At 61.4% G+C, this 19071-nt stretch overlaps 1 protein-coding gene across 1 annotated transcript in view; it reads right to left on the bottom strand.

Annotated features, from left to right (window-relative positions):
• The window catches only part of SKI (SKI proto-oncogene), a 59393-nt gene extending 40341 nt beyond the window's left edge, over window positions 1–19052 (bottom strand). The window contains exon 1 of the mRNA XM_007448941.1: window positions 18078–19052. Coding sequence (XP_007449003.1) covers window positions 18078–19052 — 975 coding nt within the window. The remainder of the gene's footprint in view (window positions 1–18077) is intronic.
• Between the last annotated feature and the right edge of the window lie 19 nt (window positions 19053–19071).

The following is a 19071-nucleotide window of genomic DNA, read 5'->3' as shown; positions in this document are numbered from 1 at the left end:
CCCACAGAACGAGGCCCCCCCACAAAAAAAAAAAAAAAAAAAAAAAAAAAAAAAAAAAATCAACATCTCAAGATGAACAAGAAGCTCCCACGTGTATCAGAAAGTCTTGGAGGAACTTTCGAGAGAGGTCCCCCTGGACCCACCTAGAGACCACCTATCAATGCACCTGGGGCACCTGAAACAACGCAGCACAGCTCAGGACGGCTCCAGGCCCGGCAGCGCACACACACTACAGGACCGCGGCCCACAGAGGTCTGGCTGCCTCCACGTGTGGCACCTCCGGCCCTTCTCTGACTGCAGAGCGGGGGGACACCAGCGAGCGCAGTCACCTCCTGTGGCAAGGGCAAGCTACGCGGCAAGGCAGTCGCAGCGGGGCATGCATGGGGCCCGGATGGTTCCCCCCATCACAGCAAGCCCTGACGTGGATCAGCGGGGCGGGTGTTAGGCTTCCAGGAGAACGGAGCACCTCCCGCCCCGGCAGCGAGCGCTCCGCCCGCAGGGTCCACCTCTGCCTACGACGGACAGGTGCCACCAGCGCTAAGCCCAGCCAAGGCCTTTGCCGACGGATCGCCCCCGCCCCTCACACCACCTGGCAGCTGTGGCGCTCCTTCCCACTCAGGCTGGGCTCCCTGGGGCCACATGCCCTCCAGCGTCCAAATGAGGGCACCTTGGTTCCCTGTGCGCACACAGAATCCGACACCCAGGCGGGGTGCAGAAGGGGCCTCAACTAACGACACCAGGGCCTTGAGCAGCAGAAAGCACCGGTGCGGCCCGGCCAATGGCACCACGCAGTGAGGCCCTGTTATGCCCGCTGCTCAGGCACACGCCATGCCCCTGGGCCCAGCAGGTGGCGGGCAGGCCAGGGCCGGGACACAGCGGCCAGCGGGACGCACAGCAGGGCCACCTCCTCCTGCTCTCACGCGACCCATTTCTGCCTCTGCCTCTGCCTCACCGTCGGGCTTGGAGCGTGTGGCTTGTTTACTTAGAAACGCACACGTGTGGGAACGCGTCCCCAGGGATAAAAGTGAGGCCCCTGGCGGGGACAAGACGTGAATGCAGGAGGGCTTGAGGGAATTTAGGTTCACAGGCTGTCTCCTCAAATCGCCGTCTGAGGACAGACCCGTGATGGGTCCTTCTCACAATGTCCTCCCCTCACCGGAGGCCCAGCCCCAGGGATACACAAAGGGTACATCAAGAGCAAGCATACACACTGATTCGGGGGCCTCACGGGGGGACGCGAGGGCCCCGGCCCCGTCACGCCCACGCTGGCTGACTGCGGGGGCCGGTGCCGGAAAGGGTGGCAGGGCTCGGCTCATACCCACGTGTTGCAGGTCAGGACGGGCGAGGCTGGGCACCATGGTGCAAGGTGCCCCACGGCGCAGCCAAAGCAACTTGCACCAAATCGGGCCCTGAACATCCATTCCAGTCAGGCCCTCCTTGTTCTCCTGTGAGGCTCAGTACTTACAACCTTCTGCTGATAGGCTGGACCCACTGGAAGGCTCTTCTGGCAGAGCTGGGCATCGGCCCGACACTGGCTTCAACCAAGGAACCCGTCCCGACCTCGGAGGGGCTGTGGGAACACGGGCCTCGTCCTCTCTAGGGGCACGTGGACCATGCCAGAAAGCCGGGGGCAAGGTGCCCGTGGCCAGGGGCCAGGCGTGTCTTTAAGCTCCGTCTTCTCTTTGGGCACAAAGCACTGACGTGCCTGTCCTTGGATTAACATTCTGGCAACTCTCTGTGGTCAGGAGCTCACACGGATGGAGGCCCTCGGCAGGTACAAAGCACTGTAGCCCTAAGGGACCCTGCAAACTGCTCCCTGGGAGGCTGTATCCCCAGCATAGGGCCTGGAACCTGGGGGCCTCCCCAGCCGCACAGCCACGGGGCACCTGTCGGGAGCCTGGACACCCCTACACAGCCCAGAAGAGCTTCAGAACATCAGGCCATGCCAAGGGTGCGACCTCATCCTCGATCAGCCACTACTGCTCTCAAAACACTCTCATCCTTCTTAGGGTAGCTAAAATGAGTCAACCCCCCCCCCTTTTATTTTTAATCTTACAGGGCTTTCAGAGATTTGAGGTAGGATAAAGGTTTGCTTTCCAAATGGGGAAAAAAGGGACGTTTTTCAATTCTCTCCATTCCACCTCAAACCGAAGTGACAGGCAGCTGGAGGCCGCGCTGCGCACCAGGCTCCCTGCCCTCCTGACCCCACTTGCCCAGAGAAGGACACAGATCCAGGCGCAGGAACGAGAGGACGTTCTGGGCAGGGAAGAGTGTGAGCGACCCCAGTGCACGGCGCACCCGGGCACAGCCCAGGGTGGAGTGGACACAGGCACAGAGACGGCCTCTGGTCTCAGGGACAGTGAAATGTCAACGGACGCAGCCCCATGGGAGGCCCCCAAGACACGAGCCACTGGGGAGGAAGCGGCTGGGTTCCATCCATGACCCCCAACAATGAGAAATGGAAGACGGCCCAACGTTCACATGCAGAAAGATCACCTGCCGTCAGCAGTCACCTTACTGCTGCCCGACGTGAGGCAACCCCTACCCAGACTGGTACCCACCCCCCAGGCTCTGGCTTGGGGGCAGGCGCGTCCACATCAGGGGGCCGCATCTCAGACTAAACCACCTGGTGACCCGGCTCCCTGTCAGGGAGCCGTCAGGAGAGGATGGGCCACACGCTGCCATGAAGCGTGGGGCATGGCGGTGGGGGGTGGGAGAAAAGCCATCAGGAGGGACCGAGTCCCAGTAGGTGGCCAAAAGAGGGACAGTTTAGGCATCAGATAATGGCAGAACGATTGGGACACTGAAATGGGCTGAATTTGGTGACACCAAGCAGCAGGAGGGGGAGGGAGGGCACAGCTCCGGAAGAAGCAGACCGGCCACTGTCGCTGGTCAGGCAGCGTCGCAGAGGGACACTGAACCCACCAGGAGAAAGTTCATGGGGACAGGATGCTGGCAGGGTCTAAAGTCTGCCCACAGATTACTTATTAACCATGGAGGGAAAAGGCAGACCCCACTCACGACACTGATCAAAAGCTGCCGTCCCCAAGGGGAGGCAGACTCTGAGCCTCCTGCAGCTTCACGATCCCGCCCCAAACGCCACCTGACACCGACCAGGAGACACGCCAGGCACACCAGGCACCCCGGCTGGAGGATCCACAGGACGGCTCCTGCCCTCCAAATGCAGTGTCAGGCAGGACCAAAGGTGGGGAGGAACTCAGGAGACGGCCCGGAAGAGACGGCCCAGGGCGCATCCTGGCAGGTCCCCGGCAGAAGCAAACCGCTGTGAAAGGGTCGAGAGAGACGACGGGCTCAGGATGTGGCAGCAGCTGGGCCCCCCGGTGGTCACACACCCAAGGACCACAGTGATGGACACTCCCTCCAGCATAGCAGGTGTGAACCTTGGTGAACCTGCTCTCAAAGCTTCACTGCAGGTTTGAAGATTTCTTAAAAAGTCCCAAACCACGGAGACGCAGCAGATTTACCAACGGCAGCAGCAGCCACGCCACAGAATGAGGACACGGGATCGCGCACCAAGAACGGGCCCGGCGCTCTAGGGACGCCCAGCTCGCGCAGGGCAGTGACCACCTGCGATATTTAGGCCGCGCTGAGTGATTTTTCTAAGACGGACCCAAAGGCGTCGTCAGAAATCAAACAGCATGAAAAACCTAACTCTCAAAATTCCAGATTTCCTGAACAGTAACAAACCTGGTTATAAAAACAAATGTCAAATTCCAGTTCAACTCTCTGGTACAATGATCCAGAATCCAGCACGTGAGCACCTGGACCAACAGGGAGCAGGGGAATGGCGACGCCCACACCCCCTACCCCCGGCCCCGGTGCAGCCAGGCCTGTCCGAGACTCAAGCCCCTGGCTCCTGCCGACAGGAGACGTTGGCGTGACCCCGCCCCACGGGCTCCTCCCTCCCAAGCCCCCAGCCCAACAGCAGCAGGACAGGAAAGGAACCTCCCTAAGCGGATACACACTCCCTTGCTTCCACTGGAGAGGACCGCTGCTGGCTTGTTTACCCAAATCACCACTTGAAGAATTACCCAAAGTTATCCCACTTGAAATCCCATCCCATCAGCCTTGCTCTGAAACAGAATGCAGGTCTTACCTCCCGCCATGGGGCCACGTGAAGGTTGAACTCAGCAGAGAAGGGACTCCTGCAGCCCGTCACTGGGCACCACCTGCTGGCATGGCTGAGGTGGGCAGCCGAGCTGGCCCACGCACGCCCAGCCTGCACACAGAGCCCAGGGGCCCCCAGGACACGGGTAGCTCCCAGCCTCCCAACAGGACCACACGCAGGGGCCCAGGCCAAACGCACCACTACCCGCCCCCCCTCCACCTCGGACCCCACCCCCTGGAAGTGGGCTGAGAACTTGCAGGTCCATCGGGGTGGCCAGCATGGGGCACACTGACCACAGACGGCACAGGCCCCAGTCCACCCGTGAGCCCACTGCTGGCACAGAGAGCTGTGGCCGCCTGGCTCACCGTGTGCTCTGCTCACAGCACCTGCTGGCGCCCGCCCCACTGGCCCGGCTGGCTGCAGGGAGGCCACTGTGCCAGCCCGCTATGCCCACACATGGCCCCGGCTGGGCTCCTGGGACAGCTTGTTGGGCCCGCTGCCTCCTGTCAGATGCCCCAGCTTCGGAAAAAGAAAAGGGCTGGGGCAGCCGGAAGCTCACGCATGGTGCTAGGCCTTCATCGTGACCGACGCAGGGGTGGGCACCCCACCACCCCACTTCGCAGGCGGGGACACCGAGGCCCGAGGCAGTAGCAGGGCCTCGGATCCGAGTGAGAGACTGGCCAGGCCAGGATCTGGGCCTGGGAAGCAAGTGTTTTTCAGTTGGTTGTTGTTTCTGGTTTTGTTTTTGTTTTTTGTAAAGAGCCAACGCTTTATTTTTTTAATTTTTTGCCGTAGCACACAGCTTGTGGGACCTTAGTTCCCCGCCCGGGGATGATACCCAGGTCCTCGGCAGTGAGAGTGCACAGTCCTGACGACTGGACCGCCAGGGAAGTCCCAGGAGTCAGGTTTTAAGAATCCACGCCCCTAACCACTAAGCTAGGCTGCCTCTCTAAGTTTCAAGAAACTTCTGCTTGACCAGAAATACCAAAAAACTATACTTACTACCACTTTCACAGAGAAGATGGGGGGTGTGGGGGGAAGGTTAAAATCAGATCCAAAGACAGTGATTTCTGCTTCACTGTGGGCAGCAGGAGAGGCCGGGGAGAGCCCTCTGAGCAATTTCCAAGTCCTTCTTTTCTTTAACCCAAACACAAAGAGCCACCCTCACTGCGGTCACTGCAGGCCGCGCCCAGGTTCCCACCACTGGGTCTGCCTTTTGAATCCAGCCAGTGGCGTCACCCCACCCAGCGGGCAGACCAGGCGGTATCTGCAAAACAACAATCAAGGACCCTCCTTTCGAGAGCCAATGGCGGGCCGCACAGCCCCACTACCCTGTCTCTTATCTGCAGTCAACAGCTAAGACAAACCTGGACGGAAGAGCAGACGGTCACCTCGGCCCCCCAGGTCCAAGCCCGCGGCCCCCCTGCAGGAGGCCAAGACGGGGGCGTCTGGAAAGCAAACATCGGGGATGGTCCGGGTCATCAGCTCAGGCAGTGCAGCCCTGGGGCCGGGGTGCGGGCAGTGGGGCAGGGCCGCCCCGGCCAAGGCCACCACCCAGGCCCCAGGGGCCACCCCGTGACCTCAAGGCCCTTCGGGGCTCCAGGGAAAGGATGCCACCCCCACCCCCACCCCAGCCTCACCACCCACACCTCCGCAAGGTGGCGGAGCACAACAGCGAGTGGCCCACCCGGAGGACCCGTGTCTCCCGGGCCCCCTGTTACCGTGGCCTCCTGAAACTAATGCCAAACTAGTGGAAATCACGGCTGGGGGCCGGGCTGGACCCAGGGCTACAAGAGGGGCACGAGCGCCAGTTACGCGGGAAGCGGTGTCCGAAGGTAGAGGGAGGACACCAAGGGGCCAGCAGTCCTGGGCTCGGGCTCCTGGGCTCCCAACTGTCCTGGAGCCGAGCCGGGTGGGGCTGCAGGTCCGCACGCTGGCCCCCGAGCTCGGCGTCGGCCGCCCAGCTGCCCAGGAGCAGCTCTGACTTTCCTCCTAGTCTCCCGGGAAAAGTCAGCGTCCGGCCAGCGGGCACTCCTGCCCCGAGCTGCCCCCAAGCTGTCCAGGGCAGGGGTGGGTGTCTGCCTGCTCCGGGCCCAGCGCGCCACCCACATCTGATGACACACTTAAAAGGTGGAGACGCAGTTCTCTGCGTGGGGAGAAGCATCAGCTTCAGAGAGTCCATCACTTCCTCTTACCAAAACTTTCTCCAGAAACTGGGGCAGGAGGCAGACTTCACAGAGAGCAGACAGCCTCATGCCAGGCTCGCCGGGCCGCCCCTCGGAGCCTGACATGCTCCTGCCCTGCCCTTCCCCACCCCGGGCCAAGGCCCGGCTATCTGTCCAAAGCCTGGCCCTGACCAGGGCACACGCGCAGCAGCCCTCGCAGAGGCCTCCCCAGGACGCGAAGACGGCCCGCGCGTGGTGGGCAGAGCCACCCCCGGCCCCTGCAGGCTCTCTCCCAGCCGCCACGAGCTGGGCACAGCGCGGACGCCCCATCACGAACGACGTCTGCATCCAGGTCCGCCCGCCACACTCCACTGTGAGACTCGCCGGCAGCCCCTCCTCCAGCAAGTCACTACCCCTCCCACTGTGTCCGGCTGCACCAGAGTCTCTGAGGCACGTGGGGTCTCCTTGTACAAAGATGGGTGTCCAGCCACAGTGACAACAGAGGGGTGACTGAACCAGCAGACAAAACATCAGACTCCAGAAAAGGCAGAGAACTCCTACAGCTGAACAAGGCAAGACAAACAGCCCAGTTCGAAAAGGGCAAAGGACCGAACAGACCTCTCTCCAAAGAAGACACACCCACGGCCAACAGGCTCATGACAAGATGCTCAGCATCACTGATCATCAGGGAGCGTGGATCAACAGCACAGCGAGACACCACCTCACATCCATGGCCACCATCAAAAAACAGAAACCAGTGTCGGCGAGGATATGGGGAACCTGGGACGCAGGTGCACCACTGCTGTGGAAGGCAGTACGGAGGTCCCTCAAAAAGCAGACACAGAATTACCGTGTGACCAGCCATTCCACGTGTGAGAACGTGCCCGACAAAACTGAAAGAAGGCTAAACCCACTCACAACAGCACTATTCAGCGTAGCTAAAACATGGAAGCAACCCAACTGTCCACTGTCTGATGAGAGATAAACAAAATGTGGTCCATCCACCCAGTGGAGTCTTATTCTGCCTTAAAGAGGAAGGTGATTCTGACACCTGCTCCAATGTGGATGGACCCTGAGAACACGACGTCGAGTGAAATAAACCAGACACAAAAGGACAAATTCTGTGTGATCCCGCTTCTGTGAGGTCCCTGGAGGAGTCACACTCACAGAGACAGAAAGTAGGAGGGTGGGGCCCAGGGCTGGGGGAGGGGTGGGCAGTGAGTGTCTCATGGGGGCAGAGTGTCGGTTTGGGAAGTTAAAAAAGTTCTGGAGACCGGATGGTGGTGATGTTTGCACAACAGTGTGAACGTGCTTAATGCCACTGAGCTGTGCACTTTAAAAAAAAAAAGTGGGAAATTTTATGGTACATATATTTTACCACACACACCAAAAAACCACGTATAAGGAGAATTACAGGAAAAAATACTAAAAAATAACAAAATGGCCGACTCCATTAGCAAAAAAGGAATCGAGAGCTATTCACCTCTCACATTAACAAAGCTATTCTGAATGACGGTAACCTAACGTTGTGAGAAGGTAGGAACGTGGGCGTGTAACTGGCACACCGTTTAGAGAAAGAATTTTGGTAACAAAATCTAGAGCCCTTAAAAAGGGCCTACACCCTGCGGGGGTCAGAGTCTCCTGAGAAATGCACAGGAATGTGCACGCAGATTTAAGCACACACAGTCACCCATGCGACCAAAGATGCCAGAGAAGTATAGAGACACATCGTGTGCGTGAATAATTAAATGGAAGAAACAGGCCAGGGAGCTCGTTCTGAGCCACCAAATCTCCTACGAGAAACTCACCGAAAGTCCCAAGCGTCTGAGGAGATGCACTTGCTTGCGGTGACCACTGATCTGAGCCACCTCAGGACCCAGGCCCTCCCCCCACCTCCCCGCAGGGGTCGGTCAGCCAGTACAACCATTTCAGAAAACAGCTCAGCATGACCTCTGACCCAGCACAGCCCATGCTCCAGACACACATGCACACGCTTGCACCGAGGACGCTCCACACTCCTGTTCGCAGGCGCTCCCAAGTCCATCGACACAAGAGTGGGGACAGGCTGGCGTGCGCCCAGCAACCAGGCCAGCAGACCGTGCGACAAGACCCAGGTGAGAGCCAGCAGCCTCGCCGGACACAGGTGCAGACAAAGGGGGACGTTCAGGATGGTGTCCTGGGGGGGCAGGAAGCAGCTGGCAGGTGTACGTGACTTTCCGTGCTACCACGCGCTGCTGTGCTGAGGTTTCTGCGAGGCATCCGTGGTAAGATGCTCCCTGAAGCATCACTTGTAATAACAGAAACGTGGCCCAACCCTCGGATGCAGAATAAATGCCAGGACCCTCAATACCACAGATTACTCGCAAAAATGCTACGTGGCTGTAAACACGCACAGACGTGCACAGACATGCGTGCACACAGGGGCGTGTGCCCAAGGGAGGGCTGTCACCCGCTCGCAACAACGGCCCCGGATCCTACAAGGCCCCCGCAGGGGACCGTGTCTGAGACGGCGGGGATCCAAACACAGGCCGGGGACCGGCTGGCACTAAGACATTCTCGATGATTTTGTTAGATGCGCTAATGGCAGCATGGTGGTGATTTTCTGCAATTCCGTATCTGTTAGACGGACCTTGAAACACTTAAACATGAAGGGAGATAACGCCTGGGGTCTGCTTTTAAAGAGGAGGAAGGAGGGCTTCCCTGGTGGTGCAGCGGTGGAGAGTCCGCCTGCCGATGCAGGGTACGCGGGTTCGTGCCCCGGTCCGGGAGGATCCCACGTGCCGCGGAGCGGCTGGGCCCGTGAGCCATGGCCGCTGAGCCTGCGCGTCCGGAGCCTGTGCTCCGCAACGGGAGAGGCCAGAACGGTGAGAGGCCTGCGTACCGCCAAAAAAAAATACAAACAAACAAACAAATAAAGAGGAGGAAGGAGCTAGATGAAAAGAAACAAGTAACACGATGGCACGTGTGGAACCGGGTGCGTGGCTGCGTGAACTGACCTCCCGACTTCGGGGCACTCTTGAATCTCCCAGTTTATAAGTCACAGACACGTCACTATGGCACTGAGAGACAAGCACTGGTCCCTTCAGGCGGTGGGCTCTGCTGGGCAGGATTCTGTTCCACTCGCCCCGTATCAGCAAAGGCACAGGCCCAGGCGGCCCCGGAGCATCTGCGACTCTCGCGAGCCCCAGGCATGGCCTGCGCCCCCATCCCTCCGCCCACTTACAGCCACCGCGGGGCCAGGCTGCAGGGCTGCCTTGTGGAGTCCCAGCCACAGTCCTCAGCCCCGGGGACCCCAGGGCCTCTGGCACGGGGACGCAGGAGAGAAATCGCAACACAAGTGTAAGTGTTTAACAGAACATTTAAAAGCCTAATTACGTACATGATGCGTGAGAGGCCTCCAGCTCAGTTAAATCCCGAGGGGCACTAAAAACCACAGGAGACCCCCCAAGTGACTCAAGACCACCTCAATAGCAGCAACAGGAAAATGAAAGCAAGTTCTCCCCGAACAGAAGACTCCAACACGGATCCAACACGCCCCAACCTCCCCTGCAGGACGCCTGCCCCGTGGCAGAGACTGGACGCAGGGCCGGCCTCGGGCCTGCTCGGCGGGGGCAGGGCGGGGGCGGGGGCAAGCAGCTGGGGGGGGGGGCGGGGGGGGGGAGGCCTTCTTCCTCGCGGTGGGTACGGAGCGCGATTCGGAATCCCTGGGCCCTCACGGCAGGCAGGGGTGCCAGCGCCGGGCGGGGCAGGGGCCGTGTTCTCCGTCCTCTGCAGTCGCACCCGTCGGCACAGGGCCCAGCCGCAGCTCTGCTGCAGGTGGCCGGACCCCGGCTGGGAGGAGGGTCCTGAGTGTCCCGCACCAGGGAGCCCAGGACCCCGCACGGCCGCTCAGGCCACGCAGAGCACAGCTTACCTCCTGGAGTGACACGGGTCCAGCCCAGGGCCTACCTTGGTCTCACAGTCTAAAGAGCTTTATAAATGCAGAAGAGACCCACTAGGGTCAGGCAAGCTGGGCGACACTTATCACACACGAGGATGTTAAAAAAAAATCACAGTTTTGATAGTTCTGCAAAAAAAAACTTAGCAAATTTACAACAAAACTGTCAAGTAATTAAGGCGAGGCACTTCACACATGAACTTAAACTGCTAATTAAAATCCCCTCGCTTAATTGACTACATTTGCATATCATTCAACTTGGGAGGATAATTTTTTTAACGGTTTGGGCAACGTGGTTCGAACGCCAGGAAGCGGGAGGCGGCAGGTGAGGGGAGCCAGCAGCCCCAGGCGTGACCAGGGAGGGCAGGGCTGGGATCCCCGGGGCTTCACGCCAGGCCTGGGGTCCCCACCCCAGGTGGAGAAGGAAGGCGAGGCCAGCAGAGAACCCCCCGCCCCCAAGGCTCCCCCCTTGCAGCCCAGCACCTCTACCTTGCCTTGACCTCCAGTGGGGAGAGGCCAGGGGATTCCAGAACTACCCATGGGACACACGCACCTGCCCCTCCTCCAGGGGCAGCACGGCGGCCCCCCTGCCCCATCTGCCCCAACTCCGCCAGGGGCTCACGGAGCACCGGCCCGCGGTTCCAGAGACACACCCGCCCCACAGGGGGCGACGTCTTGGAATCAGACAACCACACTCGCCTACACCCGCCTCCCAGCCCAGCCCCACTCGCGGCTGGAACACGAAGCACCGGGGCGCCGAGGCCCCACCGTCTCTAGGGCCCGGCCCGTGCCCAGCGGGTCCACGTGAAGACTGTGCACCTTGCCGTCCACAGCTGGACCCGTGGGTCCCCGTGTGAGGCACCCCAGCCGCACGCAGGGCGAGAGGGGGTCTGCAGGGCCGACGGCCCGCCCCTCTTGTTCCAAGGGTGGAAGGGCAGCAGTGAGTTGATCCAAGAGGAGAACGCCGGGCAAACAGGAACGCGTCCACGAGGACTGGCCGGAGGAATCGCGAGCACGGCCGCGACCCCGGAGAGCAAGGAGGTCGGGTGTGAAGGCAGCACACGCGGCCACTGGCCAGCTCGCCTGTCACTGCCGCTGACACGTGGATGCCTCGCCCACCCGCCGGGCCTGAGCCATGAACCAGGGCCACGGCAACACGAAAGAACCCTGAGGTGTCAGAGAACAGACGTGGACCCAGAAAGCAGGCCACTCACAGGCCCAGTCACAGCCCCGCAGGCCGTCCAGATACCCCCAGCCTCAGAGCCAGGTGGGCCGCTGGCCTCCCCAGGGCTCGGGGCCCGCTTGGCTGTTGGCAGCGGGTGTGGCTGGGATGGCCCATGGATGTGGAGGTGGGCTCCCATGCTGGGGTGGTTTCCTGCACACGAAGCGGACAGACCCTCGACCCTCCCGGAACACACTACATGGCGCAGGAGAGGCACGGGGGCGCCCCTGCCCAGCTGGGAAGAGTGGGGTGCGGGGAAGACCGTGCCGCCAGGCCCAGGTTTTGGGCAGGTCCCCAGGCACCAATCACAACCACCTGGCTCCTGTGACGACGTGACCAACAGCTCCTCAGGGGCTGAGGGAGGCCAGCGCGGGCACACAGGACCACCTGACATCCAGTGGCTGACCCCAAAATGCATCCATTGCCCCCACCTACGGTCTTGACATTCAACCCAGTTCCACGCTGCTGGCCACATCGCGGGGAGCCTACTTTCAACAAGAGATGTTCCTTTCGAAGCAGCCCACCAGCATCCCAGCGGAAGCCACGTCGGGGCCGACGCCACACGAGGCCTGTCCAGGGAGAGCGTCCCTCGAACCCCCCGTGCAGACCCAAGCAAGTGGGAAGCAGGGCGAGGACGCCCGACACCTACAGGACAGCTCTGCCCACTCCCGGGAAAGCTCCCCGCTCTCTCCTTTTCTAGCCATCGACAGCCAAGCTGCCAGTAAACCTTGACGATTAGTGATTTCATGCCTCTATGAGTCATTCAACGAGTATTTATGCCAGGCCCGGAACTGGGGACCCAGCCGAGACCAACCCCCCCCCCCCCATGAAGCCGACAACACAACCACAAACACACAACCCCAGAGCCGGCCGCAACAAGGGCTCCCCGGAGAGCCCAGACCGCGGGGCAGGCCTGACCGCTGCGGGCTGCGCGGCCCACAGAGCCACGCCAACTTCCTGAATTATCTGTAGCTGCAAAATCAAGAAGTCGCAGTGTTCTTTGAGTCTTTCTAAATCAAAAATGTAAAATCAGAGGAGACGCAAATGCCAAATACCCGACAGCGTCCTGGCTGCTCCCCCGGCCGTCCCACTGCGCTGAGGTAGGCGCTTCTAGAAGCCAGCCCTGCGTTCACAGAAGGCAGCATCGGAGCTGTGGTTGGTCCCCCCTGCCCTGGGGCTGCGTGGGGGCCCGGGCCACGCTGGCACAGGTCACACCGTGGACACACATGCAGCCCAAGGCCCCGCCCGCCCCACTCCACTCACACGGACACACGGACACCATTCGCAGTGCTAACCCAACTCCGACCAAAACCAGCTTCAGACCCCACCGCGTGGGCCCCACACTCCCGGAAACGACTTCCCGTCCCTGCTCTGAGGCTCGGATCGGCCCTCGTTAACCCATGGATGCGTGTGGCCCGGAGCCCCCGCCCCGCGATCTCAGGGCCCAGCCCCCCTGGACTCACCCCATCCCCCCATGACCAGTGGGCAGGAGGGAAGGAAGGGCCCTCGGATTAGAGCCTTCTCCCTCTCCTGCAGCTCTCACAGATCTTAAGGAAATAATTCAGCCTCTGTATTTTAACTCAAAACAAAGAAACTTCTAAAAAACATTTCAGTTGAAACTTGCATAATTCTTCCAGTGGAGAAATCCTCCCCAACTTTCGCAATCCTTAGAAAGAGACACATTATTGCTGCTTGTGTAACAGTCTCCGGGCCACAGAGAGTCCGGCCACCGGCCACGGACACCTCCCGCCAGACAGCCGGCGCGCAGGGCCCGGAAGCACCGCCTCCCCCAGGCCCTCCCGGCGCCCGGCGGTCACCCTCCCCAGACTTCCTCATGGGCCTCGCCTGGCATCTCAGACAGACGGTACCCAGACGTGCTGCAACGAAGCGTGGGAGCCACTGGCCCTACTCTCGAAGCCCCGCGCCGACTGAGGGGTCCCAGGGGGCAGGAGGGTCGGAGGCGAGGGCCACTCAAGGACCCTGCTGCCCCCAAAGAGACGAGGGGCCCGCCCAGCTCCAAAGAGACGTCCTGGACATTGGCAGGATGGCTGAAGACGGGCAGACGTGGCCCGCTCGCTGCACAGAGACTGAGGGCCAGCCCCCCATGTCTTTCCTCCCTCACACACGGCTGACCACAGGGCTCAGGGCAGCAACCAGAGGCTCCGCAAGCTGCTGTTTCCCTTCTGACAAGGCCCCGGCCTTCACTCTGGGGCCTTCGCGCTGAGGACCAGACCGACTCGCAGACCTGTCCTCCTGCACAAGGGGCAGGGCCCGTCCAGGAGCCTGGCCTCACAACATCACCCGATGGCACCCCGCCTTCTCAGCTGAGTATCCAAAGCCAGGAAATCACCATGAAGCCCCATGAAAACCTCGAGCAAAACAAGTGGACAAAGGGACAGCTGAGGGACTTCCCTGGCAGTCCAGTGGCTAAGATACCCGCTCCCAATGCAGGCGGCCCAGGTTCGATCCCTGGTCAGGGAACTAGATCCCGCATGCCTGCCGCAACTAAGACCCGATGCAGCCAAAAAAAACAGATAGACAGATAAATAGAGAGGTACACAGGTAAAGAAATAAATATCTTAAAAAAAAAAACAGGACAGCCAAACCTCTACATCTATGGCCAAACCTGACGGCATCCGGCGAGCACAGCCCCCCATGAAAGAGGGAGTGCCGGGAAAGGCATGCTGGCCAGAGCCCCTTCCAGTCTGTCGCACGTTCCTGATTCCATTCCCTCCCGTGGCCATTTCGGCTTGAATGCATAACACACAGCCCGCTTAGAGGCCCAGATCTCCCTCCACCACAGCCACAGCCGATCCGCAACAGAGACCAAGAGACTCAACACTCCTCCACGCCAACAGCCCGGCCGGGTCTCTACTTTGAGAAAACACTACTCTCTGACTAGAGAGCCGTCATCAGGTGACGCAGGGAAACTGTTCCAGTGCTAGGAATTTAGACAGACCGCACCGTGGACGCTTACACCACATACCACGGTGACCATCGGCCCACGAGTCCCTGGTGTGCAGGCAATTCTACAAAGAAGACTCCTGCGAGGACTCAGCGTCTGAAGGGCAGAGGCCAGCGAGCGACACCATCCCCGGTCTCCAGTCTGAGAAGTGGGACCCTCCGAAGGCACAGCAGTTCCCAGGAGCCCGTTTCTTAACCACACAAGGACCGGCCAGGCTCCAGCCCCAGGGAGACAGCACACCCCCGCCCCGCCGCCTGCTCGGCCTGCGAGAAGCCCTCCCGCAGAACGAGGGGTGCGTCCCAGGCAGCAGCCAGGCTGGCAGCACCAACGTCCCGCCATGACTAATAGCAGCCGTACCGTTAAAACACCAGTCCGGTTTGGTTCAAACGCCATCAGATAAGGGATAGAGCCGACTGGGCAGAAGAAAAGGGGAGGGGACCGTGGGAAGGCTCTGAGGCCCCCATCTCCTCGCCACACGTTCCCAGCAGCAAAAGGACACGTCCTCGCCCCGCCTATGACCTCATCACTTAAACACCCCCCAAAAAACACTGCCAATGGCTGCTACTTACTACAGTCCCCCTTTCACAAGTGAGGAAACTGAGGCAAACTTGCTCAAGGTCAGGCAGCTAGTGAGGAACGGAGTGAGGGACAGGGCGAGGACATGGGAGCAGCCCCGTGGGGCTCCACATTCAGACCCGCCCAGCGCGGAACACCAAGGACAGCAGCCGGGGCCCAGGCAGCCCTGACAGCCGTGGGACGGCCGAGAGCACGTCCTTGGGGCCCCCGTGGCGTGCGGGGCATCACTGAGGAGGGCCCCGGCTGGCACACGTGGACGTGCCATCTTCAAGGGTTTCCAACTCAGGTTGGAGACCCACCCCCCCTCACTCGGTCCCACACTGGGATTGCCGCCCCACCGTGGTCAGGCCGCAGGCACAGCAGGGCAAGCGAAGGCCATTGGGCACCAGGACCCCACAAGAGTCCCTGGCCCCCGCCCACTGCTGATGGCAGAGGACGCGGGCCTCCGTTTGGCAGGAGACCCGGGCGACCCCTAGGCTCCCAGCCCCTGGAACACACTTCGGCTCACTTCATGGCCCCGGCACCCAAGGCCCCCACAAAGAGTGGTGCCAGCACACTCTTTGTTCCTTTCTGCCCTCAGCCTTGGGAGATCAAAAACATTAAAATAAACTACGAGAAAAGTGAAGAAATCAAAACACAACCCGTGAATAATTTGTCGAGCAGGGAGTGGGAGGGGTGAACAGAGGTGGGCAGGGCGCCGGGAGGGGGTCTTCCCAGGCCGCTTCTTCCAGAACAAGCAGGGTCTGGCAGCCATGGGTCCCCCTGATCCTGAGGCTCAGACCCGAACCCCCCTCTTCTCAGGGGGGGGGGGGTGTCCCTGGCATGTAGACAGGCTGTGCTGGCGACTTCTGGAAAGGACCACACACCCCAGAATTCCCAACCGCATAGTCACAGAGAGAAGGCAGTGGGCAGAGTCCCGGGAACAGGATAGGCGGCGAGGCCAGAGGGAGGAGTGCCCCCCGAGGTGCAGGAGTGGCAGGAAGGCACAGGAGCGTGTGAGCGGCCAGCCAGCCACACGGCCGAGGCCCGGAAGGAGGGACACCGGACCGCCAGCCCATACCACCACTGCGAGGATAGGCCGCACTGACACTTCGGCCTGGGGACCCCAACAACCACTTACAGCGATCACATCTTCGTCATCACTGGGGAGATTTTTTTAACCGGTGAATGAGCTTTCTGAGCGGCGCTGGGGGGAGCACAGAAGGAGGAAGAGTGGCGCTGACCATCTGTTGAAATCACCGGGCACAAAAGCCCCCTCTGACCTCTTCTCTGGGACTGTGGCTCAGGGGATGGTCCTGCCTTCTCACCTGGCAGTCCCTGGGCCCACAAGCTGAGCCTACGGACACCCATGTCCAGAAGAGCAGAACCTGCTGCAAGAGGGCTGAGGCCCAGACCTGCAGCTGCAATAAAGAGCCCACCCCAGGAAGACAGCCACAAACATACACGACCCAGATTCGGACACAGACACAGACACACACCCTGTGAGACAAGCCCCTCTGCGTTCCACCCTGGGCTAAGTGACCCACCACGAGCTTACCCACCACGGGCTTCCCCAGTCGGCCAGAACCCACGACCATCTTGCACACGGGGCTCCCTCGGGCCACGATGGCTGTCGAGGGGGCGGGCACCCCAAACAGAAAGGCCCCCAGCGTGCAGGGAGCACCCACCACGCCACCCAGAGCCAGCTCCCAGTCTAAAACGAAGGGCCCGGCCAGCCTGCTGGGATCCGCCACCGGCCGTTCCCATCAACATACTCCCCCACCGGCGCTGCCCACTCAGACTGTCCCTCCCGCCCAATCCCAGCCCCATAGTCTGCAGACAGCTGCCACCTGGGCGCCAGCCTAGCCAAGGGCAGAAACACCACAAATCCACAAACGCACACGGTGGCCCCCTCTGAGCGCAGGCGACAGGCCCTCACTTCCCCTCCCCTCCTCCGCTCCCTGAGACTCTGACACTCCGCTGGAGGGGCGCCCAGAGAAAACCGGGCGGGAGCATCTATTCACAGATTTGGAAAAAAAAAAGTTTGATGCAATAGCTGAATTAATTAGGCCTCCCAAGAATAGCTGAGCCAATGCAGCATTCTGTGTGTGCAATTTAATAAGCCTGGATATTTAAAAGAAAAGTTACAAATACTCGGGGAGAGGGGGAGATGTCACAGAAAGTTAGCGTGGACCCCACTGAATGGTTTCGGCGTCGAGTGGCCCGGGAGCTGCCAGGCTGGATCACACAGATCCTCCGTCTGGCAAACAACAGGGACTAGGCCAGCGGCCCTTCCCCGCGGCGCCCTTCAGCGTTTCAGAGGAAAGGAGAGAAGGAAACGTGCGCATCCAAAACAAATCGCAGGCCGGCGGCTACCCTGACACTCGGGGCCCCGGGTGCCCGCTGACCAGTCCCCGAGCCCAGTGCCAAGTGGCCCTCGCCCCCGCACGGGGGACTCTGGGATTCACTCCCTGGCAGGCCAGGGCAGACACACAGAGCTGGAGTCGCCGAGTCTCGGCCCCCTGCCACCACGGCCCGAACACCTGGCTTCGGTTTAGTGTCTGTCTCCCAAACCTTCAAGGCACAAACAGGCCCTGCCTGGCCAAATTCTGCCTGCTAGGACACAGGGGCAGGCGCCCCTCTGTGTGCCAGCCCGGGAGCGTTAGGGCCAGGGCAGGTCCCTTCCACCAACTCGGCCTGGACACCTCCTTCGGCCCCAGGAAGGCCTGGGCTGCCGGCTCCAACCTGGGCGCGGCCGGGATCAAACTTCCCGGGACTCAGGGCAGAAGAGTCCGAGGTCTGAAGCCTGCCCCTCCCGGCCCAGCTGGGCACCGGCTATGGGCCTCAGGAAGGCTTCACCCACCCTGGCCAGCCCTCGAGGCCCCCAACCAGGCAAGCGGCTTGTCCTAGGAGTCGGACAGGAGGACCTTCCTCCCAGATACATGGCCATCTACGGGGACGCCAACGCCACCCCAAATTTCCTTAAAACCAAACCAAACCCTGAGACGTGTAGGGGAGGCAGAGCCCCTGACCCAGGAGGAACCCCCACCCTCTCCGCAGCCCGCCCTCCTACTCACTCGCCGGGCCCAGCCGTGGCGCGGGACACTCACCCGGGGCACCCGCCGCTTATACTTGTTGCCGTAGTCGAACTTCTCCTTGACGTCGTCCAGACAGCGGCCGAGGCGCGCCTGCTCCTCCTTGCCCGTGTAGTCCTGGCTGAGCAGGATGTAGGCCCGCCAGTTGGCCGAGTCGAAGCCCCAGTGGCAGGTCCGGTTCTCCAGGGCCTTGTGCGAGTGCACCACGAACTTGTGCGGTGGGTACATGAGGCGGCAGTCGAGGCACTGGATGCAGGCGGCACTCGGGCTGTTGTAGAGCTCGGGCACCAGCAGCCCCTTGCACTTGCCGAAGCACTCGTGGTACACGCGCACGCTGCGCTCGCTGAGCTCCAGGCCCAGCGCCAGGCTGGCCGCCAGCTCCTTCTTGCAGGGCGGCGGGTAGGCGCCGCCGTACAGCAGCGCGTTGCACAGGCGCTCAGCGTCCGTCTTGGTGATGAGCCCGCACGAGGGCGCCGAGAAGGGCAGGATGCCCATGACTTTGAGGATCTCCAGCTGGTCGGCCGTGCAGCGCGAGCAGTAGATGTGCAGCTCGTCGCACACCGAGTTGATCTGCTGCAGCGAGAAGTCGCGCAGCACCGAGTTGAGGATCTGCGGCAGACAGAGGCGCTTCTCGCCGCCCACCACGAAGCACGAGATGGTCTCGCCCTCCAGCACTGTCTCGCAGCGCTCTGTGGAGCGGTCGGACGGCATGAAGAAGGGCCCGGGCAGCACGGGCGGCGGCGGCTGGATGGCGGGCAGGTGCAGCACCGGCGGCGGCTCGGCAGCCGCGGGCACCGGCGCCGGCACCGCAGCCGCGCCCGCCTCCTTGGAGCTCTCCTTCTTGTAGGCCTCCTGCGCCCAGCGCGCCGAGAAGGCGGCCGGGCCGCCCAGCGAGCTCATGGAGCTCAGGTGGAACTGCTCCAGCGTCTTCTGCAGCCCCGGGTGCGGCTGGAAGCCGCCGCGGCCGCCCGCCGCCGCCTCCATGGTGCGCTCCGGCTCCCCA

The sequence above is a fragment of the Lipotes vexillifer genome, unplaced genomic scaffold (genome assembly GCF_000442215.2).
Source record: "Lipotes vexillifer unplaced genomic scaffold, Lipotes_vexillifer_v1.1 scaffold835, whole genome shotgun sequence".
Taxonomy (NCBI): domain Eukaryota; kingdom Metazoa; phylum Chordata; class Mammalia; order Artiodactyla; family Lipotidae; genus Lipotes; species Lipotes vexillifer.
This window is presented reverse-complemented; position numbering and strand designations above follow the sequence as displayed.